The 22793-nt window shown below is 28.4% G+C and overlaps 2 protein-coding genes across 4 annotated transcripts in view; one reads left to right on the forward strand and one right to left on the reverse strand.

The window, feature by feature from the left end:
* The window catches only part of LOC107165019 (nucleolar complex protein 4 homolog B), a 567342-nt gene that overhangs the window by 349192 nt on the left and 195357 nt on the right, over nt 1-22793 (forward strand). The window lies entirely within an intron of this gene.
* On the reverse strand, nt 63-21204 carry LOC107166861 (estradiol 17-beta-dehydrogenase 11-like). Of its 3 annotated transcripts, none has more exons than XM_089229282.1 (7): nt 21048-21204; nt 5218-5436; nt 3244-3579; nt 2155-2284; nt 1390-1510; nt 598-711; nt 63-534 (listed from the first exon to the last, which is right to left on the reverse strand). In XM_089229282.1, exons 2-7 carry the CDS (start codon nt 5419-5421, stop codon nt 405-407), a joined length of 1035 nt encoding a protein of 344 aa, XP_089085408.1. In that variant the 5' UTR covers nt 5422-5436; nt 21048-21204; the 3' UTR covers nt 63-404. The 3 variants fall into 3 exon arrangements, with proteins under 3 accessions (XP_089085408.1, XP_089085407.1, XP_089085409.1); XM_089229281.1 differs by lacking the exon at nt 21048-21204 and adding an exon at nt 18941-19331; XM_089229283.1 differs by lacking the exon at nt 21048-21204 and adding an exon at nt 5786-5938.

The raw sequence follows: 22793 nt of genomic DNA on the forward strand, positions 1-22793 counted from the left end.
TAGATAATTAAATACATCGTAAATTACATCGTACAGTTTATAGACAAATAAAAAAAAAACGGTTCAAATATATTTTGCTTTACTTTAACAACAAACGAACACGTAAAAACTACAGAAATTTCGACATTTTTAAAAGACTTATAATTACCCATTCATATCATTAATAATATAATATAATTTACCCATAATATGATAGTCTTAACTATAAAATTGTACACACGCCAGCCGAATTCAGTATTTTATTAAAACAAAAACGTTTAAAATATTATACGGTACCGGCTAGAACTTCAAGGTAGGTGCCGTAGTGTGATGAGATTTATTTTCGGATTGCCGTTACATAGAAAATATGATATTATTTTCAAATAAATGATTTAAAGGGCAATCACATTTGACAAACGTTGTTTTCAGTTAGCAGCTACAGTACGATTGATGATTGACATATTGGGCAGATTGTCCTGGTCTTCTTGTGGTGGCAACAAGATTTTCACGTAGAAAACATTTTTTATCGAATCCGAAATATTGACGGGGAAAAGTCTGCATAGAAAATGAAAACAAATAAATTTCACACGAACTCAATTAATTCGTTAAGCCGCTTACTTCCGTAGAATATTTGTAAAATATGTTATATGAGGAATAGTGAATTCAACTTCGTTCGTCAATATCCCGTCAACTGTAGCTTTAGCTGCACATTCCACACTTAACACCGGCAACCTGAAAACCGATTATCGTAAGTAGGTGTCCAATTAATGTTTATGATTCGAAACTCATAAGACATTAATCATTACAAAAACCTCTCAAAAATTAACATTGCAATAATCGTAAAATATAATATTATTTAATAAACGGATTCGATTTGTTTTAATAACTAGCTGTACCTAAATAATCTTATAAGACAGCAATGTAATATTATCCAATAATATATTGGACCATTATTATTATTTGCGCTAATTATTATTATCATTATTATTATTTTTATTGGTACTTATTGTCTATGGAGGACGCTCAATATTTATGAGGGGAATCAAAATGTAAACGTGTCTAAGTTTTAATAGTTACATTGTATTTATAGAATAAGACGACCGACTTAAAAATATCGAAGGTATTAATTGGATGGTGTGTGTGGGTTAAATGTCAAGATCACTACTGTCCAGGAAACGTAAAAACTTAATTTGTAGTCGTGGGTTGTGATTCTTTGCAGCTAATTCGAGATTATAAATATAGAAATAATAATGCATCATCTGTTCGTATTTCCGCAATAAAAAATCACTCAGATTGTCCTATTATAAAGTGTGTGATAAAAACTAAAAAAAAAAAACAAATAAACGAAAATGTCTTATTCCCGTAATCCCGTAGCATCGTCAAATTTATAGTTAATAGAATCGATAATACCTGCTGTTGATGGATTTCATGTAGTCAGCACTCGTGTTAATTAGTCGTGGTATCACAACAGTGGTGTGGATTTTGTTGTGCGAATGTTCTCGGAGTTCCTCTCTAAGACTTTCCATCATTCCTGGAAACATAATCAATGTTGTTGTAAACAAAACATAATTAATAATAATAATAATAATAATAATAATAATAAACGATCGTTGTCGTCCATATCATTTTTTGCAGTTTATTTGAAAAAAAAAATGTTTTTCACTATTATCGTTATGTTGACTTTTTAAATTATGATATAATCATACATTTTGAATTTAGTGCTATACTGCAAAATATTTCTTTGAGAATTTCTGTAGGTACATAAGAATTAAAAGAATAATTAATTAGCTATAACTTATACCAAGTATTTAAAATATTGATGAACCACTGCTCTCGTGTTCCACTAAACTGGATTATAAAATATTTTAATAGTTATAAGGTTATAGCTGGTTTGTTAACTCACGTCTTGAAATACGGTAATTTATATAACAATATATTGAAATTCTCAGAAAAACGTTTCACTATAAAATAAAAATGTACGCCGTTATTCAAAAAAAAAAGCAAAATAAAAGACTCAAATAAAAATAGTTTTATATTAAATACAATGCACTTTGAATGTAAGTATACCATAAAATGACGAAATCGTCGATGCAATAGACAAACAAATTATGCAGATCGTTAATGTTGGTGTCTACAATGGAAGAGTACGATCGGAGTACGTAGAGTTTGACTTACCATTAACACCCCATTTGCTAGCCGAGTAGGCAGATAGTTTGGCTTCGCCGCTGAGAGATGAAATCGACGAAATCGCTACAATGTGACCGCTATTTCTCTTCATCATACTCGGCAAGAACGATCGTATCATCTGGACCATGAAAAAGAAAAATACTCAATATACCTAATAATATAGTATCTATCTACTGTCGCGAATTTTCGTTAAAATGTCTATCATATTCAGCTTAATCAAATCACTATCACCTTTCACTTATTTTTAATAGGCAGTTGAGAATATTATTCGAGTCACTCAAGTTTTGAATTCTGTTATAATTTGACTCATTTAAAAATAAACGTGAATTGCCACGATGGGAGTTTAAACAGTTTATTTCAAATTCGAAACCATGAAAAATTAAACTAAACGGTTCTCGGGATTGTGAGATCTTGGCTTTAATTTTAATCAATGTTATTATACAAATATAAAAATGTGGATAAATAGAATTTCAATCAGAATATTGGCTCATATGATAATTGATGATCTGAAATTTAAAGCCAATCGACTTGCGCACATTTCATTTTAAAATAAATGAATTACCGAGGAAATGCAAGCGTGCAGACATTTTTCACATTTTTCACATTTTTTTAATCCTTATTATATCGTAAATGAAATAATTTTTTAGTTTATATGAATATATTCAAATTATTCAAACACCATAAAAACTCGTTACTTTGTTTAATTAAAGTGTGCTTCTCCATTAAACTAAATTATTTGTCGTGCATTTAAATGTTTATTTCTAAAACCAAATACATATTACTCGAAATCAAACGACTGCCGGTCCCGATGAAAAACGATAATACCACTGAATTTCGAATCATTTATTTTTTATTACCTATACCCAGGTTGTAGTTACTCGAAACACTTTGTTTATTGCTTACATACAATTTATAGATCGCAAAGTTCAAAAAGTCAAACTATAGCGATTGGTTTGCAATTTTTCGAGTACGATTCACCTTTTATGATGTTTTATCTACTATTACAGTATTATTTAATAATGCTTTTTTTTTTTTTTTTTCATCTCACAACTAATGATTCGCCTTCCACCGACTTACCCAAAAGTGTCCGAGCAGGTTTATGTTGATGATGCTGGAAATCGTGTGGTCCTGGGCGCCCAAGAACGTGTGGCCGACAATGACGGCCGCGTTGTTGATGAGCACGTCCACCGGGCCGAGGTCGAGTTCCACTTTGACGGCCAGTGCGGCCGTTTCGGAGCTGACTGCCACGTTGACCGTGTATGCCTTGGCCAACGCACCCGGCACCTTAGACTCGATCAGCTTGACCGTCTCTTCGTTGCTCGTCTCGTCCACGTCGACGCACGCCACTTTGGCGCCGAGATGGGCGAACGACAAGGCCAGTTCACGGCCAAGTCCTCTGCCCGAGCCCGTGATCTGTGAACATGGAGGGACAAAATTCAAAGATGGTAGGTCACCTAGATGCCCGAGGGGGTCAAGTAAAACCTGCAGTGGTCTGATTTTACACCTGCACATCATAAACGGAACCGTCGCCCGACAAGATTGAAAGACGACGACACTTGCATATTTTTTTTTTTTATTTTACGCCTGATGGATATGAAAATGAAATGAAAATATTTCACGATATCGGAATCGTAATTTTTCGGTATTAGGTATACAAGTTGCTTCAAAACGCAAAGTATAAATTGATAATTTCGTGTTGAAGCAACTTATTATTGGCAGCTTAAACTACTTGTTTGTATAGGATAACGTTACGTATCTATATAATAATTATAATTATATTCAGATTTTCACTTCGTTAAGTCGATTTTAACATAATTTACTTGATCATCATAACTTACAATGGGAATGTAAATTGAAATTAAAATTGAATATAAATTAATCATAATCAGCAAGTCAATAGTATCATAAATTAAAACGTACCCACATATCAGTGAATTAACTACTGTAATACTTAATTTATCATTTATGATTTTATATCACAAAATGTTTTTTTTTTTTTTGAACTGCTGTTATAATATTCAATATTAATGAACTATAATTTAAATAACTGTGATTCATGTTTGAAAAACAACCGATTATCAATGCATTAATAACACTATAACTTTGATATAATTATGTATGTATCTTAGTTTATTTCTTTTTTTTAACAGTTTGGATAGTTATAGGTTTTAAAATACATAATATGGTAGTTACTTTTAAATGACAAAAGGCAAAAGTGCTGCTAAAGGAATTTAAGTGATATTTTATTACCGCATAAATTACTCGGTTACAGAACCATAAATAATCAGGTTTATCTCTTATTGAATTCGCCTGTATATATAATATAATATATAACTGTTCATTTCGAGCCCTGTGTCATGAGATTCTGACTAATTAATTCATAACATGACATATTCAACTAATCACGTTATAATACGATATTAGTCGTAGCTCACTACTCTGTTTATAGGTATTCATATAGTCATATCGTTTGGAAACGTAGAATATTACTAACCCTACCAAATGTGTGGGAATACGAAAAATATCAAAATTTTACCATAACACGTAAATAGGATTGGTATGAAGATCAGTTGGTATGAAAATGTGTAGTAAATTTTGAGTATTAATGTTATTGAAAAAAAAAAAAAGATCCACATTTAAAATTTTAAAAGATATTGAAGGATTGAACATAATAATATTATAACGCAATAAAAGAGGCGCCCTAACTCCAAATGCCACTCCTCGATGTGTTCATAAATACATTATAAGTAGGTATAGTTTAAAAAATCAAAATCAAATTATGGTTTTGAATTTGAATTTGCTTATCAATAATTTTGGTTTTTGGCGACTGCATAAAAAATATTATCTCATTAAACATTAAACCCATTAAACGATAAAATACGAATTAATTCAATTTGAATCAACATTGAATTCCCAAGTATCTCGGGACTTCGTGTCATTATAAATGCATAACAAAGAAATTGTGGAACACAAAACTACACATATAATGCTTGATAGAAAATATATGCAAACCACTCATTTTTACTAAACGAATGTATTATAATAATTTACCAGTACAACATGCCCCTTGACAGATTTCTTCGACTTTGGCAGAAATACTTTGAACGTTTTGAAAAACAACGTCACAAAGAACATTTGAACGATGATGAGTATTTCTAATACTAAGGGAATTGGATTTTTCAGTGTCCATTGCTCCTGAGTGGAAGGAGGTGCCAATTGTACTGGTTTGGTATTTTCCGTATTTGTGTTAGTCATATTTGTGGAATGATTCTAAAAACAAAAAAAATTAAATTAATTATTTGTTTTTATTTTCCACTACTGAATGTTAAACCTATAATTGGAATAACATAATATATAGTAATATTCTCCAAAATGTTTGCATATAAAAAAATAATAAATAAATTATATCAGCTGAAATTGTTTTACCTTAATCAATTTATAATAATAATTATATTTTAACCTGTAATATAATTTAATTTAAATTTTAATTGAATATAAATGTCTATTAAAATATAAAATGTTTTTAAAAGTTATAGCTTTCTAAGTAAGTTAATAAAATCAAACCTGAAACAACTATAATTCGATTTGGTCGGGTTAAATAGAAATAAGTTTTTTTTACCTTTATTCCAACCTTTTATGGACTGATGTAAGTAATTATTGTTAATTATTATAACGTGGATCCATAAAAGTACTATTTTAATAAAACAACAATAAACATTAATGTCCAATGTCAAATATTTATTTTTTTTAATGTATACAGAATATAAAACAATATAAATATATTTTTTTTGATCAAGTTTGAGATTAAAATATATTAAATGAACGATTGATATAGGTAAAAGTGTTATTTATATTGAAATAAAGTCGAATAAGTCGATTTTAAATGAGTGCAAAGTTTAAAAACTCATCTTAGAAAATATGAAAACTTGCACTTTATTTATTGAATAATAGGTATATAATATTTATTTATTATTTTCATCAACATGAGTTATTATTTTCGTAAAAATTCCAAATATTATTTATATTGATTAAGCTGATGGTAATTATAAAAATAAATTAAATTTAAATTTATAAAATAATCGAAACTATTTAGAATCAGTGTATTCGACGTATTTCGATTAAGTTTATGATATAAATCAAGAATAAATATTTTAATACCACATTTTTATTTTCTAATGAACTGTTTTGTAGGAAAACATTGTTTATTATTATAAAAGTTTTGCCATATGCCACCTTGTGCAGTACACTAATATTAACGTAATTGTTTAGCAACGAGTAGTCGAGGGGAAAATGCACAAGAAAAAAATATATTAAGAGACGGGACAAAAATTCTAAAGTCAATCGAAAACACAAAGGGAAGCGAACAATCTGAAAGTGCTATAAATCACAGACATCTGGAACATATTTCTACGATTGTTTGATAACGGTAAAAAACGATAGTTTCTATGACCATTAAATACATTTTCAATGTTTGTCCAAAAAAATAAATATAAAAAAGTGGATACAAATTGTATTTTTATCCAAACTCATTTCATGATTATTATTTGTGTTTAAATAACTGGAGGTTTAAAAAAAGCTTTTACTCAGAATCGTTTGAATTTGTTATTTTTATGACTTATGCTGTAAGAATTATTACTGGAAAATAATATTATTAGTTATCAATATTTCAATAGAATTTATTTAAATGTTTATATAAACAGCTGATTTCCCATTATTCCATTATATTAGTAGGTAGGTACAATAAAGATTTAATTAAAAATGCTTTACGAAGGTCAAATCAGTGGGTAGTATAATTGTTTTGTATTTCGGTTATTTCAAAACTGAGAAAATCAGTTTCCTTCCGGAAGCCTTTTGGTGCCAATTATTAAACTCAAAACATTAACTAACCTAACCTAACTATAGTTTTAAACCTAATGAAAATGTCGTATAGTTTTACAACTACGATCATAGACATGACTTTTTCTGTATCGTGAAAAAATTAATGATCGTAATCACATTTTACACTATCTAGTACAATTAGTTTTAATCATCAAGTCGTGTAGTTCCTTATAGAAATATATTTTATGACTTTTTATAAATAAACCTTATTGTGTCACGTGGATTCTGCGTTCTAAAAATGTATCTTGAGCAAATAATAAATAATATAACATTATTTAGAGACCTATTAAAAACTCAATTTCACGCTGGAAAATACAAAAACGACGTAGTTGCCTAATTCATATATTAATATATCTAACAAAATACAATTTAATTTTATAAAATAAGTTTAATACGAAATAAGCCATTCAATTATTTTTATTACAATTTATGAATGATGGTCATTTAAAAATAAGATTAGCTATGTTATATACTACGTTTTATTTATTATATTGTACACATAACGGTTGTTATATTGAAGAAAATATAAAAATAGTCAATATAAATATTAATTTATGGGACCTACTGGCTGGTTTACTCATTTGATACAAATATTATACAATGGTTTTTATATAAAATATAATTGATTGAAAATATTTATTTTGTTTTTAATTAATCGACACAACCATAGGTATTAAAAAAGTGACTACCAATTTATTTCCAAAATAATGTGTACTTATTTCCGCAGTTAGTTACTTATATCAATATTATTCATTAAAATATTTACAAAACATTATAAATGTTTACGCACTATCGAGGGAAGAACTTCGTATACTGTAAACTTAGTATGAATGTTCTGTGTACATCCAAAATCTCTGAATAAATAATATAAACAGTATAATATATAGTGATGTTAAATAATGGGGTGAGTCGTAACAATCATTTAGTTTTATAAATACCATTTTACTGTATTATTATTGTTATGAAAAATTACCTAAATTTTGATCTCATATGTTGATTACATCGCACAATAAAATATAATGGCCCATGTAGCCGAAGCTATAAAGATTAATAAAAAAAAAAATATATATATAATCTCAAAATAAATGAAGGTTTACTTTCAACATAGATGAAGTGGGGGGGGGGATATATGTTCCCCCATGACCTTATATAAATATTTATAAGATTATATAGATTTAAGATTATAAATTATATTTTTCATGATCAAATAAATGTTTGTTAAAAAAATCAGTCGCCCCCCTCCAAAATTGAATCATTTAACCGCCGCTGTGTACACATCTATATTTTATAACAGATATACATATATATTATATATAATATAAATAGTGTATAAGTAGGTAGAAAATACTTATAGTTTGTTAATATTTTATTTCATTCAAGTTAATTTTGTATAGGTAGGTACATTATATTATAATATGTAGATAGTACACATTATTACAATATTACTTATTCATAAGTGTGTAATCAACGTAGGTAAATCTAATGAAAAAACACGCGGTGATGCATTACCTTTGATTTGAAAAAATTGAAAATTGAAAATCAATTCTTGTTTTGGCTTATTGGGTTTAGTTGTATCTTTAAAAAAATATATATACAAACGAATTCAAAGGAGATAAATATTGCATAACAAACTAAGTACTGATGCGTAACAAAAAGCAAAATTCTTTTACAAACGGTATTTTCTCTTTGTAGTATATTTTGAACAAAAAATAACTCCTTACTTGAATATAATAATATGGATCGTGAATTCGTAAAAATAAATAAGAAAACGTAAAATATTTTGATGAGATCGTTAAATAATAAGAAATCTTTGTGATTAATGCCGTTGTTGGCGTATACCTACCTACATTTGTGAGTTTATTCAATTAAATATATTGTTTCACAATACAACTGATGAGAAAATAAAAATATTTATGAAATTAATTTTAAGCCATTCAACATAATATCGGTTAATCAAATAATTAATATTCCTTGTGAAATCTCCATTAGTAAGTAACCTACGTTAGAACGTACTATAGATAGTACCGTGATAATAAATCAATATACTCTAAACAAAACACCAAGCTAATTGTCAATAATGGGTTGCTTTTTATTCAATAAATCCATGTGTTAACCCTTATCCTATATTTTAATTGTACAAAATTGTATAGATTGTGCATGTGCGTTTGTGAGATTAAAAAAAAAAAAATTAATTAAAAAAAAAAAACATTAAATCAATGAAATCGTTATTTTATTTTTAATGATAATAATAATATTACGATCATAATAAATGTGTACGCAGGTTTATAGCCCGTCCTATTTTTTTTAATTATCCATAAAAATCGAATATAAATTTATACAGATTTTGATGCATATCGATATCCGTGTCGGACGTATAGTATCGTTATTTTAGGCGTTTTACGATTTGAAGGTAATTCAGAGTTTTTCGTTTGAATTGTACCCAGTCAAGAATTTGTTAGAGCACGTCACATCTACGTGTGCTGCCTCCGTCTCTCATCTAAAAAACAGAATATTTTTAACAGATATTTACATTCCACTCAACCAATTTTGTGCTTTTAGCTTTAATATTGTTGTGAATATTGGCATACGGTCGTAAGAAATTAATGCGAGGACATTACCTATCTGAGTTTGTGCTTTGGTTAGGTATTTTTTACGATCCCATTAGTACATTTCTTAAAACATAGTTGTGACCATTTTTATTTGTAATATATTTTGATGTATTCATATAGGCACAGCATGCTCATAATAATCAAATAATTATCGTACAAAATCAACGTATAGGTATGCTGTAATGTTCAGCTGAACAGATTATTCAGATTATGTTGTTAGTGATAATAACTTATTACCCATCTATGTTGTATGGCAGGTCAATAAAAGTTATCACCAAAACATTTAAGCTAACGAAGAAAAACTGATTACGCGCCGAGAACGCAAATTTGCTATGTTGCGCTCTTCTGTCGTGCGGGGGTGTCTTCCTTAATTAAAACCGAAAATTCGAGTGTTTTGTGTTATGACGGGCGTTCGAAAAACGGTTGTGCACAGTTGGTTAGTGAATAATTCGTGAGGCGTATCTATTTCAATATTTTTAAGAGTGGCGGTGGAAACAATACTCGGACGAACGAATTAAAAAACGAAAATAAAGAAGACTCCCTACGAGCATAAAAACTAGAAACTGATATCGTAATATATTATTATTATTATTATTATTATAATCTCTTCCGCCGGGCTGCAGACCCGATGTGTTTAATCGGCTTTCTTTACCCACACACACATAACGACGACGATGACGACCATGCAACCGTAGACTGTGCGGCGCGGTCCGTCGCGCGCGCGGTCGGCCTTAATTATAAAGATAACGACGCGCCGGCGGCGGAGCGCATTGAACGAGAAAACTGCTGACTTGTTCTCGCGTCGCGCCCGCTGCAAATGCGGCGCTAACGACGGCAGTTTGGGTCCGAAAAGCACGCACCCGCCACACAATGGGACGCAGATTGAAAAGACGTTCGCCGGTACAGTTTCGTATATACGTGTAGGCATAATGCGCGCGTAGGTGGGTTGTATCGTACCTATACATGTATAAAATACGTGTAAGCGCAGGACCTCTCGGACGGCTGCAGCCATCGCCGCGGTGGTGTGTACGGAACGACCGACGGAGAGTGAGGCATAGACAGAGATTGAGTATGTGTGCGTGTGTGTGTGTGTGTGTGTATGAGTTAGAGAGAGATAGAGAAAGTAGAGAGAGAGGTACGACGTGAGAGCGGGTGAGCGAGAGCGACTGGTGTAGGTATATTAGGGAGAAAATGGAATAAAAGCGAAAAACGCCGGGGCGCAGGGTGCAGGAGGAAAAGAAAAGAATTACGACTTTCTATTCCGACCTCCCCACCCCCTCCTCATGCCGTCACTGTCGGGTCCGCGAATTTTTACCCTCGGGGCGCGTGCTTTATATCGGGGAATACCTACACGTCCTACCCTTGCCTACCCGTCCTGTAGGGCAAAGAGTCACGAATCAATTATAATATAGCTCCGAACAGCGGCGCAGCGGGAGGATTCGTAGCATCGCGTATATAATATTATTATATCATACAATCGCAGAATCGGATTAAAAGTCCTGTTGCGCTCCTGCAAACGCTGCGACCAACGACGGTATATAATATTATTGTTATTATCGTCATATGAATACATTAATTATATATGTATAAATTTACGTGGTTTTGTGCGTGTGTGTGTGTTTTTTTGTACTCAGACGTACGCGTATTATATTAGGTATTATGGTCAGCCGCGAGAGACAGACAGTTAGTTATATGCGTCATCGCCTCCGCAAGACAGCGTGTCAAGAAATTTGCAAGAAATTAAAATAACAAATACAGTTTCGAATAATAAATATTTTGCGATTTTTTTCTCATCGTCATTTTAGCAAATCGATATTTTACCACAATATAATACTATTACGATTTTATGTCTTATAAACTAAGGTATACCGTTATTATATTACTACTTATATAATATCTTTGTACATAATATTATTATAGAAGACGAGTAAAATTAGATAATCTCAATAATTGTCCACTTTATACAATAAATTAGAGCTGTTCAACGTACCGAAAACTAGGTAATCTATTCTGTAATAATAGTAATAATAATAATAATAATAATGATATTATCCTTGGCGGTTAAGCTGTATATTTTGTTCTCTTAACATTTGCAATAGCAATCTATTTCCATATTATTATTATTATTATTATTATTATGTTTGTCCTGTACCCTGCAGGTATGTAAGTATGCGTGCTGAGTGTATAATATGAGCGCACCACACCGTTTTGGAAACTTATGATATATAACGCAATAATAACAATATAAAATATAATGACGAGCATCGCGCATCGTTAAATCCACATCAATCGTCGTTATTATTTTCGTTCGAACATGAAGATTGGTAGAGCCGTATTTAGGGGGGAGCTACAGGGTACTGTTGCCCCGGGCGGCTGAGTAGGAGAGGGGGGGATAATTTTTTTATAATTTAAATTTGTATTTTGTATAATGATTAATGAGGCGTATTTTTTTGTTGCCCCTTGGTGTCAAATTCCTAAATACGGCCATGACGACTGGTGTAATGATTTGCCGACAAATATACCGAAAATCGTAATTATTTTTAGGTAGGTATCTCGTATAATATAGTACTCTTCCGTGTACTTATATCCGTATTCTATGGGGGGGGGGGGCTAGGGGAAATCGCCTCGAGTGCAACTTTTCGTGTATTACGCATTAATTATGGTAAAAATCCGCGTGTTTCTCAATGAACTCGATGGCTAATCCAAACTAGTGATCCGATGTTTTTCGGTGTCGAATGATTTTAAAAATCAGATGAACAATCCGATTGCTCTCGATCCATCCAATCGCAAACCTACTAAAGATATAGGGCGATGCACAAGGTGATGGACACGATGAGGTTATCGTTATTCAATTATTTTTTATGAAAAGTGTTCCTTGATTATCAATCCGATGCTTATTATCAGTTGAAAAATTTGATGATTCGTGTAGTCAATTCATCATTATTGAGGAATACGCGGAATATAATAGTTAAATCACATTTGTATAATTGTGAATATAATATAATATATAGGTAATACCTATGATGATGTTTAGAGAAGCCTCCATTTTCCAAACCTATGGAATCGTCAAACTGCTTGTAACTAATGGCATTTGTTGTCGACGTAATTTTTCGTGATCATTAGAAAAATAGAACATAAAAATAATATAACGTTATAATAGTTATTGTTTGTCTACCCATATTACAGCGACTGATTATTATAGTTATACGAAATGACCAAAGCAATATTTTGACCGTCAACGAATTGATATTATTTTTGGCATTACAATAAACGTATTACTGTTATTCGATTTGAATTAAAATTATGCCTAGTAATTATTGTAAGTTCGTGTAACTATCCACATCGATGCGAAACGTTTGATAATCAAACCGGATTATCGTCGTAAATTATTGTAGCCAGCAATTAATTTACAAGACGCGCTTAACAGCTTATTACCAACGGGTATCATACGTTGTGCGACATTTTAATCTAAAATATAAATAAGACGTTTAATTAGATATTGAACATTTAAAATTAATAGCGCATCTTATATATATAGAGAGAGGGATTTCACTTACGTCTTAAATTTGATTTCTCTCAACTCGAACGTGCATAATATAGGTAACACTGCGTCGGTACTAGTACAATGTTACCGTGCAAAAAATATTATTTGTATTCCGCGAGTCGTTCCGATAGTCTTTGAACTTATATCAATATAATATATATAGTATATTGCCAATGGTTAGTTATTTTAACAATATTTTGTTAGGCAATTTAAAATAGCATACGAAAGTTGCACATGGAACGAAATCGTGTAGACGACGTCGACGCTAAGAGAATTTCATAAATACATTAAAGTGTATTTCAACGAATCTAATAAAAATCCTTGAAGATTTACGAACATGTTTCACATAAATTACTAATAAATCTTCAGATAACATATATATATATATATATATATATATAATAACATCATGAGCAGGTAGGTATGATTTTTTACATTAATATCAAACACTGATTTTATATTAATATCATTTTTAATAAACGAACACCATACCTACGTCCATACACATAATGTTATAGAAGATGATCCGTTGAATTATTGTTAATATCCATTAGGTCGAAAAGTCTTAACTTTTTAAAAGATATTTTTATTACGTTATTGAATGTGATTGCAAAACAAAACGTCTGTAAAACACTTATTTAGTTATTAAAATATTTTAAATTTACTAAACATAATAATGTATATTACATTTAAATTTGATTTAATCAATGTATTATATATTATACACTATACAAAGGCAAAAAATAATGAAAAACCGTAAAATGGAATTCGAAAAATATTTGAAACAATAGTAGGTAAATTAATGTTATTTTTAATTTTACAGTTGAATATTACTATCACCATATGGATACTCGTAATATGATATTAATTGGTTATTGTTTGATTCATATTACATTTTAATAATAAAAAAAAAAAAAAACCGAAAGTTGTGTCTAGCAGGAAATCAATAAATTAAAAGAGCACACTATAAAATCATTACTTGTTCATAAAATTAAATCTCAATGTATTTTAAACGCACTGTGTAATAAAAAGAAATATTTTCCTAAACATCCGGTGTATAAAAAATGATGAATTAGTCATGTATTATGCAGTTTAGAAAAATAATAGTTTTACGTGAGTGATCCACACTGCGCTGCATTGCAGCCAATCTAATACGTTTTTATTTATTTATTTATGTAAATCAAATTTCCCTAATTATAAATATAATCGATGCTAATTCACTGTTCATATATTCATTTTATACAATTCTTTGTTCTTTTACATATTTTAATCTTATCGAAACAACTAATAATTTTTTTTCATTTTTAATCGTAAGTGAAATTACTGTTAAGGTATTGTGTAGACAATAGTATAATCAGAACAAAATTTAAATATGTACTTGATTTGAAAATTATTTCAGTACATGAGCGTATTTATGGGGGTGGCTTCAGCCCCCCCCCTCCCGAAAACATTTGATGACTGGAAGAGTAATTTTTGTTGTTTCAATGAGATAGATAGTTTCTTTTTTTTTATGTGAAATTAAGTAGGTATACACTCTCATGTCATCCTAGCGTTTTAAATACCAAAGACAATCAAAAATAGTGGGAATATATTATTTAAAGCTGTATACGAATCACGAGTGGCATCAACTTTTTTATTACAGATATAATGGTATACGCCAACTTGACCCAAAAATGACACGTAGAAAACTAATTAAATTCACACTACACAGTTTTAAAATAAACCTCGGAATTTTTAAATAAATTTATCTAATTTTTTTTGGTTTTTGTTTACGTTGAGTAAATAGCAATCATCATCGAGTAATGAATCAAATTTTAAAGAATGATTTAATAACATAGAAATATTTATAAATGTGAAATTAACTATGTACAATGCTCCAAAAAATTGTTTTTGGTGAAATAAAATTATATTTATTTTGCGTTATTTTTTTATGTCCGGAAAACATTCAAACGTATTACTTTTTATATATATATATATAATATATATATATGTTACACGAGAACGTTTTTGGGTTCCTACGGACTTTTATATTTTTGGCACTATTTCTGATATTGTATGGCCGCATTTATGTCCAGTAAAATATATTTATGATGACAGAGGATTTTTTTTCCTGGAATTACGGTTTCTTACATTTTATACTATATCTCTTCGTTCCCATTTAACGGATACCTTTTTATCTGAATTTCTCCAGCTTTATTTTCGGATGAAACGCACGTGGAGTTTATAGGTGGGCTGGCAAATATTGCGAAAATTAATTCAATTCGAGGAACAATACATAATATTTATTATTACTGTTGTAAATAATACTATTACCGGATGGGTATTTTGTGTTTATCGATTTTTTTTTTTGTTTTCGTAAATTGATAAAAATTAAAAATCTATACATAAAAATAAAATTTTTTTGGTCTACTCGTCACTTTTGCCTTGATGTATAGTTTCAACAGAAGACGCGTGTTAAAAGCGTTCAAACATTGCAAACATGGAAATATACGGAACAATAACACTCAACTTCACCGTTTCCGGTTCACAAAACCCACGCAAACAGAGTAACGATCAGATATAACATAATGTATTGTATTGAAACGCGATAAACACTCGAAAGTGCCTAATTTGAGTTTATATAGTGTTTGAAAAATAATAACGAGTATAATACGGTGGCATATGTCAAATGAATATTATATAGGTTCTTTCCGTTCCAAACAGTTTTTTTTATATACTGTGTTAAATGTTTACTCAAGTTTTCTTCGACCATACAGCTGGCGACCGGACATTTCTGTGACATTAGCAAGTACCTCTTTTTTATTATTATCATCTCGCTAGTCTGGCGTTTTTTTCAATTTTTTTTTTTTTGTTTTTTTGTTCTGGCACCCTCCTACGAGAGCTGTGGGAACAATGCCCAATTTCTAAGTGAGTGCGCAAGTATACTGCAAGTTATGCTATTATACTGCAGTGCTTAAGTGGAAAAAAACGTCAATAAAACATCACCAGACATGTGCAATGGTTTCAATTTGAAAAAGACAAAACACAAATTTTGCATGGAAAAATTGTTAGGTAAGCTTATACGTTCATCTTTAATTGTCAGATATTATATGTGTAATATTATGTATTGATATTGTAATCAAACAAGCCATCAAACGTTTAATATGTTATTTGATCGATTTTAAAATTCGATTTATGTTTATACATTTATCAGTCTTAATCTAACATCCTCAGACCACGTTTATAGTTAAAATATATTAATTAAGTTTAATTGATACCTGGTGATATACATACATATAATAGTAAGCAATAGTTTTATTAATATTATTTTAGTAAAACACTAACCGTTATGGAATTTTTTTTTGCAATAATTAAATACACTAACATTACAAGCACGTGATACTAATTTATTATAAAATAACATACAAATTTAATCTCGACATCTTAGATTTAAAACATCGTCAGCAATAGGTACTATACCTAATATGTATATTTTGTTTAATAATTTAATTTTATATTTGAATTATACGATTATTGGAGTTAGATTTTTTTTTTTTAAGATAAGCCAATGTCTAGCTTTTATAAAGGTTAAAAAGGGATGAAATATCATTAGTAACAACTAACAGACATCATAACTTATTATATTATATTGACAATATTAAAAATAAATGCATTATGCATAATTATTTTGTTCGGACGAAAAATTCAAATAGTGTATAATAAAACAATCGACAAATTGATAAAATTTAGAAATCCTGTCACCCGACACACTTTTTTTTTATTTAACTTTTCCAAACGCTGATGTATAAGAAAACAAATTAAGCAAAATCTCTTGTTTTTAATTCTTATGGAACAAATTAATTTGGAACAATCAATCGACTAAATTAAACCAAATTAAATAGTCAATAAAAATATGGAAGTATTGATATCTCAATTAAAAAAAAATCTGACTAGAATGGATCATACTGGATTGACTTATGGTTATCTAATGACAAAATGTGACCCTCTTGAATGGCATACTGCCGGCATCACCCTAACAATCGAACACATCCTTAACGAGTACAGACGAATGTAACACAGCTTGAAACTATTAAATCAAATATCTATCTGATAAATTATGATCTTAAACAATAATTTTTTTGACCATTATATGAATAATTATTATTTAAATATCTCCCACCCCAACCATCACTCCAAACGTTGTAAGTGACTTATTTGTGGTTCAATTAACAGTCAAACCAACTACAATGGCATACGCTATCATACTACATTTTATTTCGTATAATAATTCATGTATAATACTCTATGAATAAAATAATATAATATTCAAAAAGAAAAGTTCATTGAAAATCCAAAACATTAACGACTCTTAATAAATTATGAAAAAAAGTATATAATATAATATAATTACAATTATATAAGTTATAAAAATATAACTTAAAAGAAAGAGATGAATTTTTTCATGGGTAGTTTCATTGCGCAGTATAATAATTTAAAAATAATATCATACTTTAAATAAGTATTACATTTAAAACAATATATCACAACCAAAAACGTTATTTTTAATAATTTGCAATAATTGTTGTTAAATGTTGTTGAAAATCTTTGAAAAAAAACATCATAAATTATATTTTAAAAATTAAGTTTAATACTTATATTCATTTTTTTAATACATTAAAAAAGACAGCATAATATCACGTTATGCTATTACAAATTTACAGTTTAAATAATTATACAATTGTACAAAATAAGTTTAATATTCGTTATAACCATGTATTAATTACGATTCCAAAATATACTAGCAAGTTTAAATTCCCTATATTAGGCATACGGATATGGTATAACTGAAATAATATGCATATAGGCCTTTCGCAACACAAAACATAGAATCTCCATTATAATTTCTATGAGATCAACAATATTCCATATTTTATGCAAATTAACTATTAAATTAAAAGGAATTCTTATATTTGTTTTTTTTTTTTAATACTGATAACTTAAGGTATAGATTGTTTATCTCAAATAAAGAAAAAAAAAAAGTACTGATAACTTATTACTTTTCATCATATTGATCTTAATAATATTGTAATTAATTTATAATAATAATAAAGTAATAAGAAATGTTTCAATACAACATAATAATACGACATCGTCTCTGCAAATAATTTGAAACATAGTTCGCCAAACAATACATACCTAGGTATTTATAATAATCAGACTAGAATAAAAATGTGATGTACGTACAAGGTTAACAATTATTTTAAAATAAATTTATTTACTCGTTTATGTGATCAATATTAATAAGAAAGGTATTATATTATTTAAGAATTTAATAACAACAAAATTAAAGTTTTATATATTTTTTTTTATAATTACGTATTATATTATGTAAGCTTGTAGATACCCAAAGTTAAAAGAACTAATAATACCTAATTAATTTTAAAAATATAAGATACCTATTATAATGTTATTGAATATTATTTTTTGAAGTCGGGATTTCCATCAAGTACATATAATAGTATAATATCGAATGATATTATTTAATTAAGCAAAATTTAGATTAATTTAAACAGTATTCTTTTTCATTTTCATGGCATATTAAAATGTAATAATATTGAACAAAATATTTTTTGCATTATTGGCATGGTTTTTCGTAATATTATCTCGCGTATTGACTCTTAATAATGACTGGTGTTTTATAAAGTTTATAAAAGTTTATTCATTTTGACATTATTATGTAATAATACGGTTCGTTAATACATACTGCATCTGATCCATTTAAGGTCGGTTGGTTTCTTTTAGTTTTACTAGACTTGCTGTTTTTCCTTTTAGGGCTTTGGGTACCGCCAGAAGACGAACCTCTAGCCATTAGAACGAAATAACGAATTCAACGATGAAAAAAATAAATATTAAAAAAACGTTTGAAAATCATCAAAGCCGGCTGAAATCAGTGCGTGTGTGACTGAAACGATATCATACTCGATGTACCATCGTCGTTTTCACAATTATTATGGATTAACGCGTTTGTTAGACGATTATTATACTCGTAATAATATTAAATCAACTCGAAGGAACGCCGATCTTTAATGGCGCGATGAATATCACTGGGATTTATTCATAGTATTTATTCACAGTTTACTCACTGAATAGTTCATCATTTTGATGTGTATATAATTTACTATCTGCCTATTATTATATCATAGACCATCGATGTGTGTCGGATTCACATGTTTTCTCTGATCGATAACAATTTATAATGATTATATTATTGTTTTATTTTATGAAATTGTGTGTGATGAGATAACAGACGGTTTTTATACACTAACGAGCTTGTTTTCTTCCGAGCCTTATTATAATATTTACATAGGTAGTACATAGGTATATGTATTCATTTTTTATCAATATTATCACCCATTTTAAATATTTGTTCTACATAATAATTATGTTCAACCATATATTTATTACCATAATATACTATATTGATTATCGTGTTATTATTAATTATTAGATATTATTATATAATTTTCATTTGGGATCTGTAATTAATATTATTCTATAATGGAGGGATTCACTTTGAATGGATTTTTTTGTTGTATGATACATGATATATTTACGTATAATAATCACTTGATTAATTGAAAAAAAAAACATTATTCGACAATAACTTGTTTTCACTATTTTCGTCATTACTATTTACCTATGTATTTATATTTACTATATACCAATATTTACTCAAGTATTTATTATTATTACATACATTTTAGTTCTAAACTACGTTTTTTGGTACAATTTAAGTCAAAAATACGAATGATAGATTAATGATTAAAAGTTCCTTTCAAAATAAAATTATTTTTAAGTGTGTTGTAATAAATCGTTTCTTAAGATTTTGTTTTCATTATTAAATTGCAATGTATTATAATTTTTAATTCAATTATAGAAATAATCAGTGTCATTGTAAAGTGAATTATTAATTTTCTTAAATATATCATACAGATGTATATAAAATGTTAGTTTTAGTAGGTAATGTTATTGATAACCACTGTACTTATATATTATATTTTATAATATTGAACTAAAAAATCAAAATTTTAAATTAAAATATAGAACATTAAAAATTCAACAAACTTATTCAATTATAAACAAAAAATGAGTTAAAATTTGTTTTTAATATAAAAGTTTTCTATTATATTAATCATATCCGTGTATAAATAATTTAGTATATAATAAAAAAAAAATACGCAAGAATTTTATTAGAACTTAAATTGACTTGAACTTTATAAGAATTTATTAAATTCGTATGGCATATATTTTCTAATAAGTGAACTATTTTAGAGATTCTTCTTGATTGAACTCAATAAATTGGTATTTTAAAAAGAATTAAGCCCATAAGAACTTGAGTATAATATGTAATATAATGTGCCCTGGTCCCAGGAGTTTAACTTTATTTAATAAAAAACATTAATAAGAATTGGAAAAAAAAAAATAATGTTATAGTAAAATGTTAATACTATATTAAGTTCTTTCATAGATATATTTATTTTTTACCAAGCTCAAACTATTGTAATGCGCTATGGTTAATTTATAATTATAATTTTTTTTTGTGCATAATGTTATATACATTTAGATACATTTCTTAAAACAAAAAAAAATTAAATATTATTGTTAATTTACATAATACTCAAATGCGTTCAAATTTACTAGCTACCTACAAAGATTTAAAAATTATACATATGCAACAATAATTTGTGTTTTATATAAATTCAAAAAAAAAAAAAAACAACACTAATTATTCTGTGTCATAATTTTGTTTATAAAAAAAAAAATCTCCAAAAATATACAGCTTAACAGATAATAATATTGATTGCACTTACATAATTGACAGTTGTAACTTCCTCTTAAGCACTTTGAAAGATCACTTTAATTTTTTTCGTATAAAATAGTATCGTCTGAAACGCAATGTTTGAAGTCTAACACGGTATTAATTTTGTCTTATACAATAATCGAACTTATTCGAACAAACAATTTTCATATTTTATCATAAATCAGTGTTATCTTAAAGTTATAAATAATATATCTCAAATGTCCACTGACAAAATTAATCAATCGTTATTTAAGTGTTTCCCTTACCTTCCTACCTTTCAACATATAATTATTTATTTCAAATATAAAAATGCGATAAAACGGATTTAAGAAAACTATAATAATAATTATAATTGTTATTATTGTTATTATTGTTATAACATTTGAGTAGTGAGGTTAGGCACCACTTGTAATTAGATATTAGGTATTGCTCGGAATTATTGAATAAAATGCGGTTAATTATTTTATGTTATAAATAATATTATATTATAATCAATAAATTAACGGTAACGTTTTATCTACAATGCCGTCTAATAACATATCATTATAACTTTAAACTTATAATATTATTTTACCGCACATAAAATAATTTGGTTCGTATGAAATAATAATTAATAAAGATATTCACAATATCATGTAGGTTATTTACAATATGCATAAAGGTAAAAACTTTAATTAATCGTAATGTAATAATAATGCGATTTGAAAAAAATAAATACAACGCACAGATATTAATTCAGATGGTGATGGAATCGGCGTTCGGAAATACTTAAAAGTTTTAAACACAAGTGTATAAATGTATAATAATATAATATGTACACTCGACCTTTCAAGCCACAGAGATAAGAAAATCACATGGTCGCAGTAAATCTTCGATCATTATTTGGGCATATTAATATATCATTATTATAAATAAATTGAAAAATTGTACAGTGTTTGTGTTCATTTCGTTGCGTTGTTGTGTTTAGTAAAATATTGTCTATGCAATGTGTGGATGAAAATAAATACGATGTCATACTGCTCCGGCGTATTAAATTTTAAATTTACTATTTACAGGTTGTCGTGTGCAGTGTGCACCCATTATAAATATGGATTATTCACTTTGTAGTAATGTATTATTATATTTATTATCATATGATAATATTATTTCCTTATAATATAATCGTGAAATGCACACACACTTTTACGCGGGTGTGAATCGAGTTTACCGGTATTTTGCACTAACTTGTGTGCAAACGCCGACTTACAATATTATAATATTCGAACAGTAAAAATATTTATTCTAACCGTTGTATTTTAAGCAGTGTGTTGTTATGTTTATCTCGGATGAGTATTAATTCTGATTGTGATTAGCACTTATCGGACCATACAATGCAGCCCGCACTATGCACTAAAGCCTATTTCATATTATTTATTTATCATAATTAATGATCGTAATATTAATATAGTTTCTGCCGTACAACCATCTATCATATTATTATTGACACCACATCACATCACATAGATAGTTTTTTTGAGTAGTTTTCATCTTTAACAAATGTCATTATTTAATCATCACTAAATGATAACCGTTGATTGGATTAAAATTTAAAAATATTTAATAGTAACTGGTATAAAATAATTAAAGATATTGCGCAAAGCAGACATATGTTGTAGGTTCTGAGTAAAATGAAAAAAAATAATCTATTTAGCAAATAAGTAAAAACAACGTTCGGTATGAAAGAACAGGAATCTTAACGCTATACCGGATATTTGAC

This window comes from Diuraphis noxia, unplaced genomic scaffold, assembly GCF_037042655.1.
Source record: "Diuraphis noxia isolate RWA-SAM2 unplaced genomic scaffold, SU_Dnox_SAM2 contig0005, whole genome shotgun sequence".
NCBI classification, from domain to species: Eukaryota; Metazoa; Arthropoda; class Insecta; order Hemiptera; family Aphididae; genus Diuraphis; species Diuraphis noxia.

Excerpts from the sequence above, each read along its gene's own strand:
- LOC107166861 (XM_089229281.1), bottom strand. The coding sequence starts at position 19,045 with ATGGCTAGAGGTTCGTCTTCTGGCGGTACCCAAAGCCCTAAAAGGAAA. Across the intron at positions 712-1,389 it reads ATGAAATCCATCAACAGCAG|GTTGCCGGTGTTAAGTGTGG; the intron begins GTATTATCGATT and ends ATCGGTTTTCAG. Across the intron at positions 535-597 it reads TTTACAAATATTCTACGGAA|ACTTTTCCCCGTCAATATTT; the intron begins GTAAGCGGCTTA and ends TTTTCTATGCAG.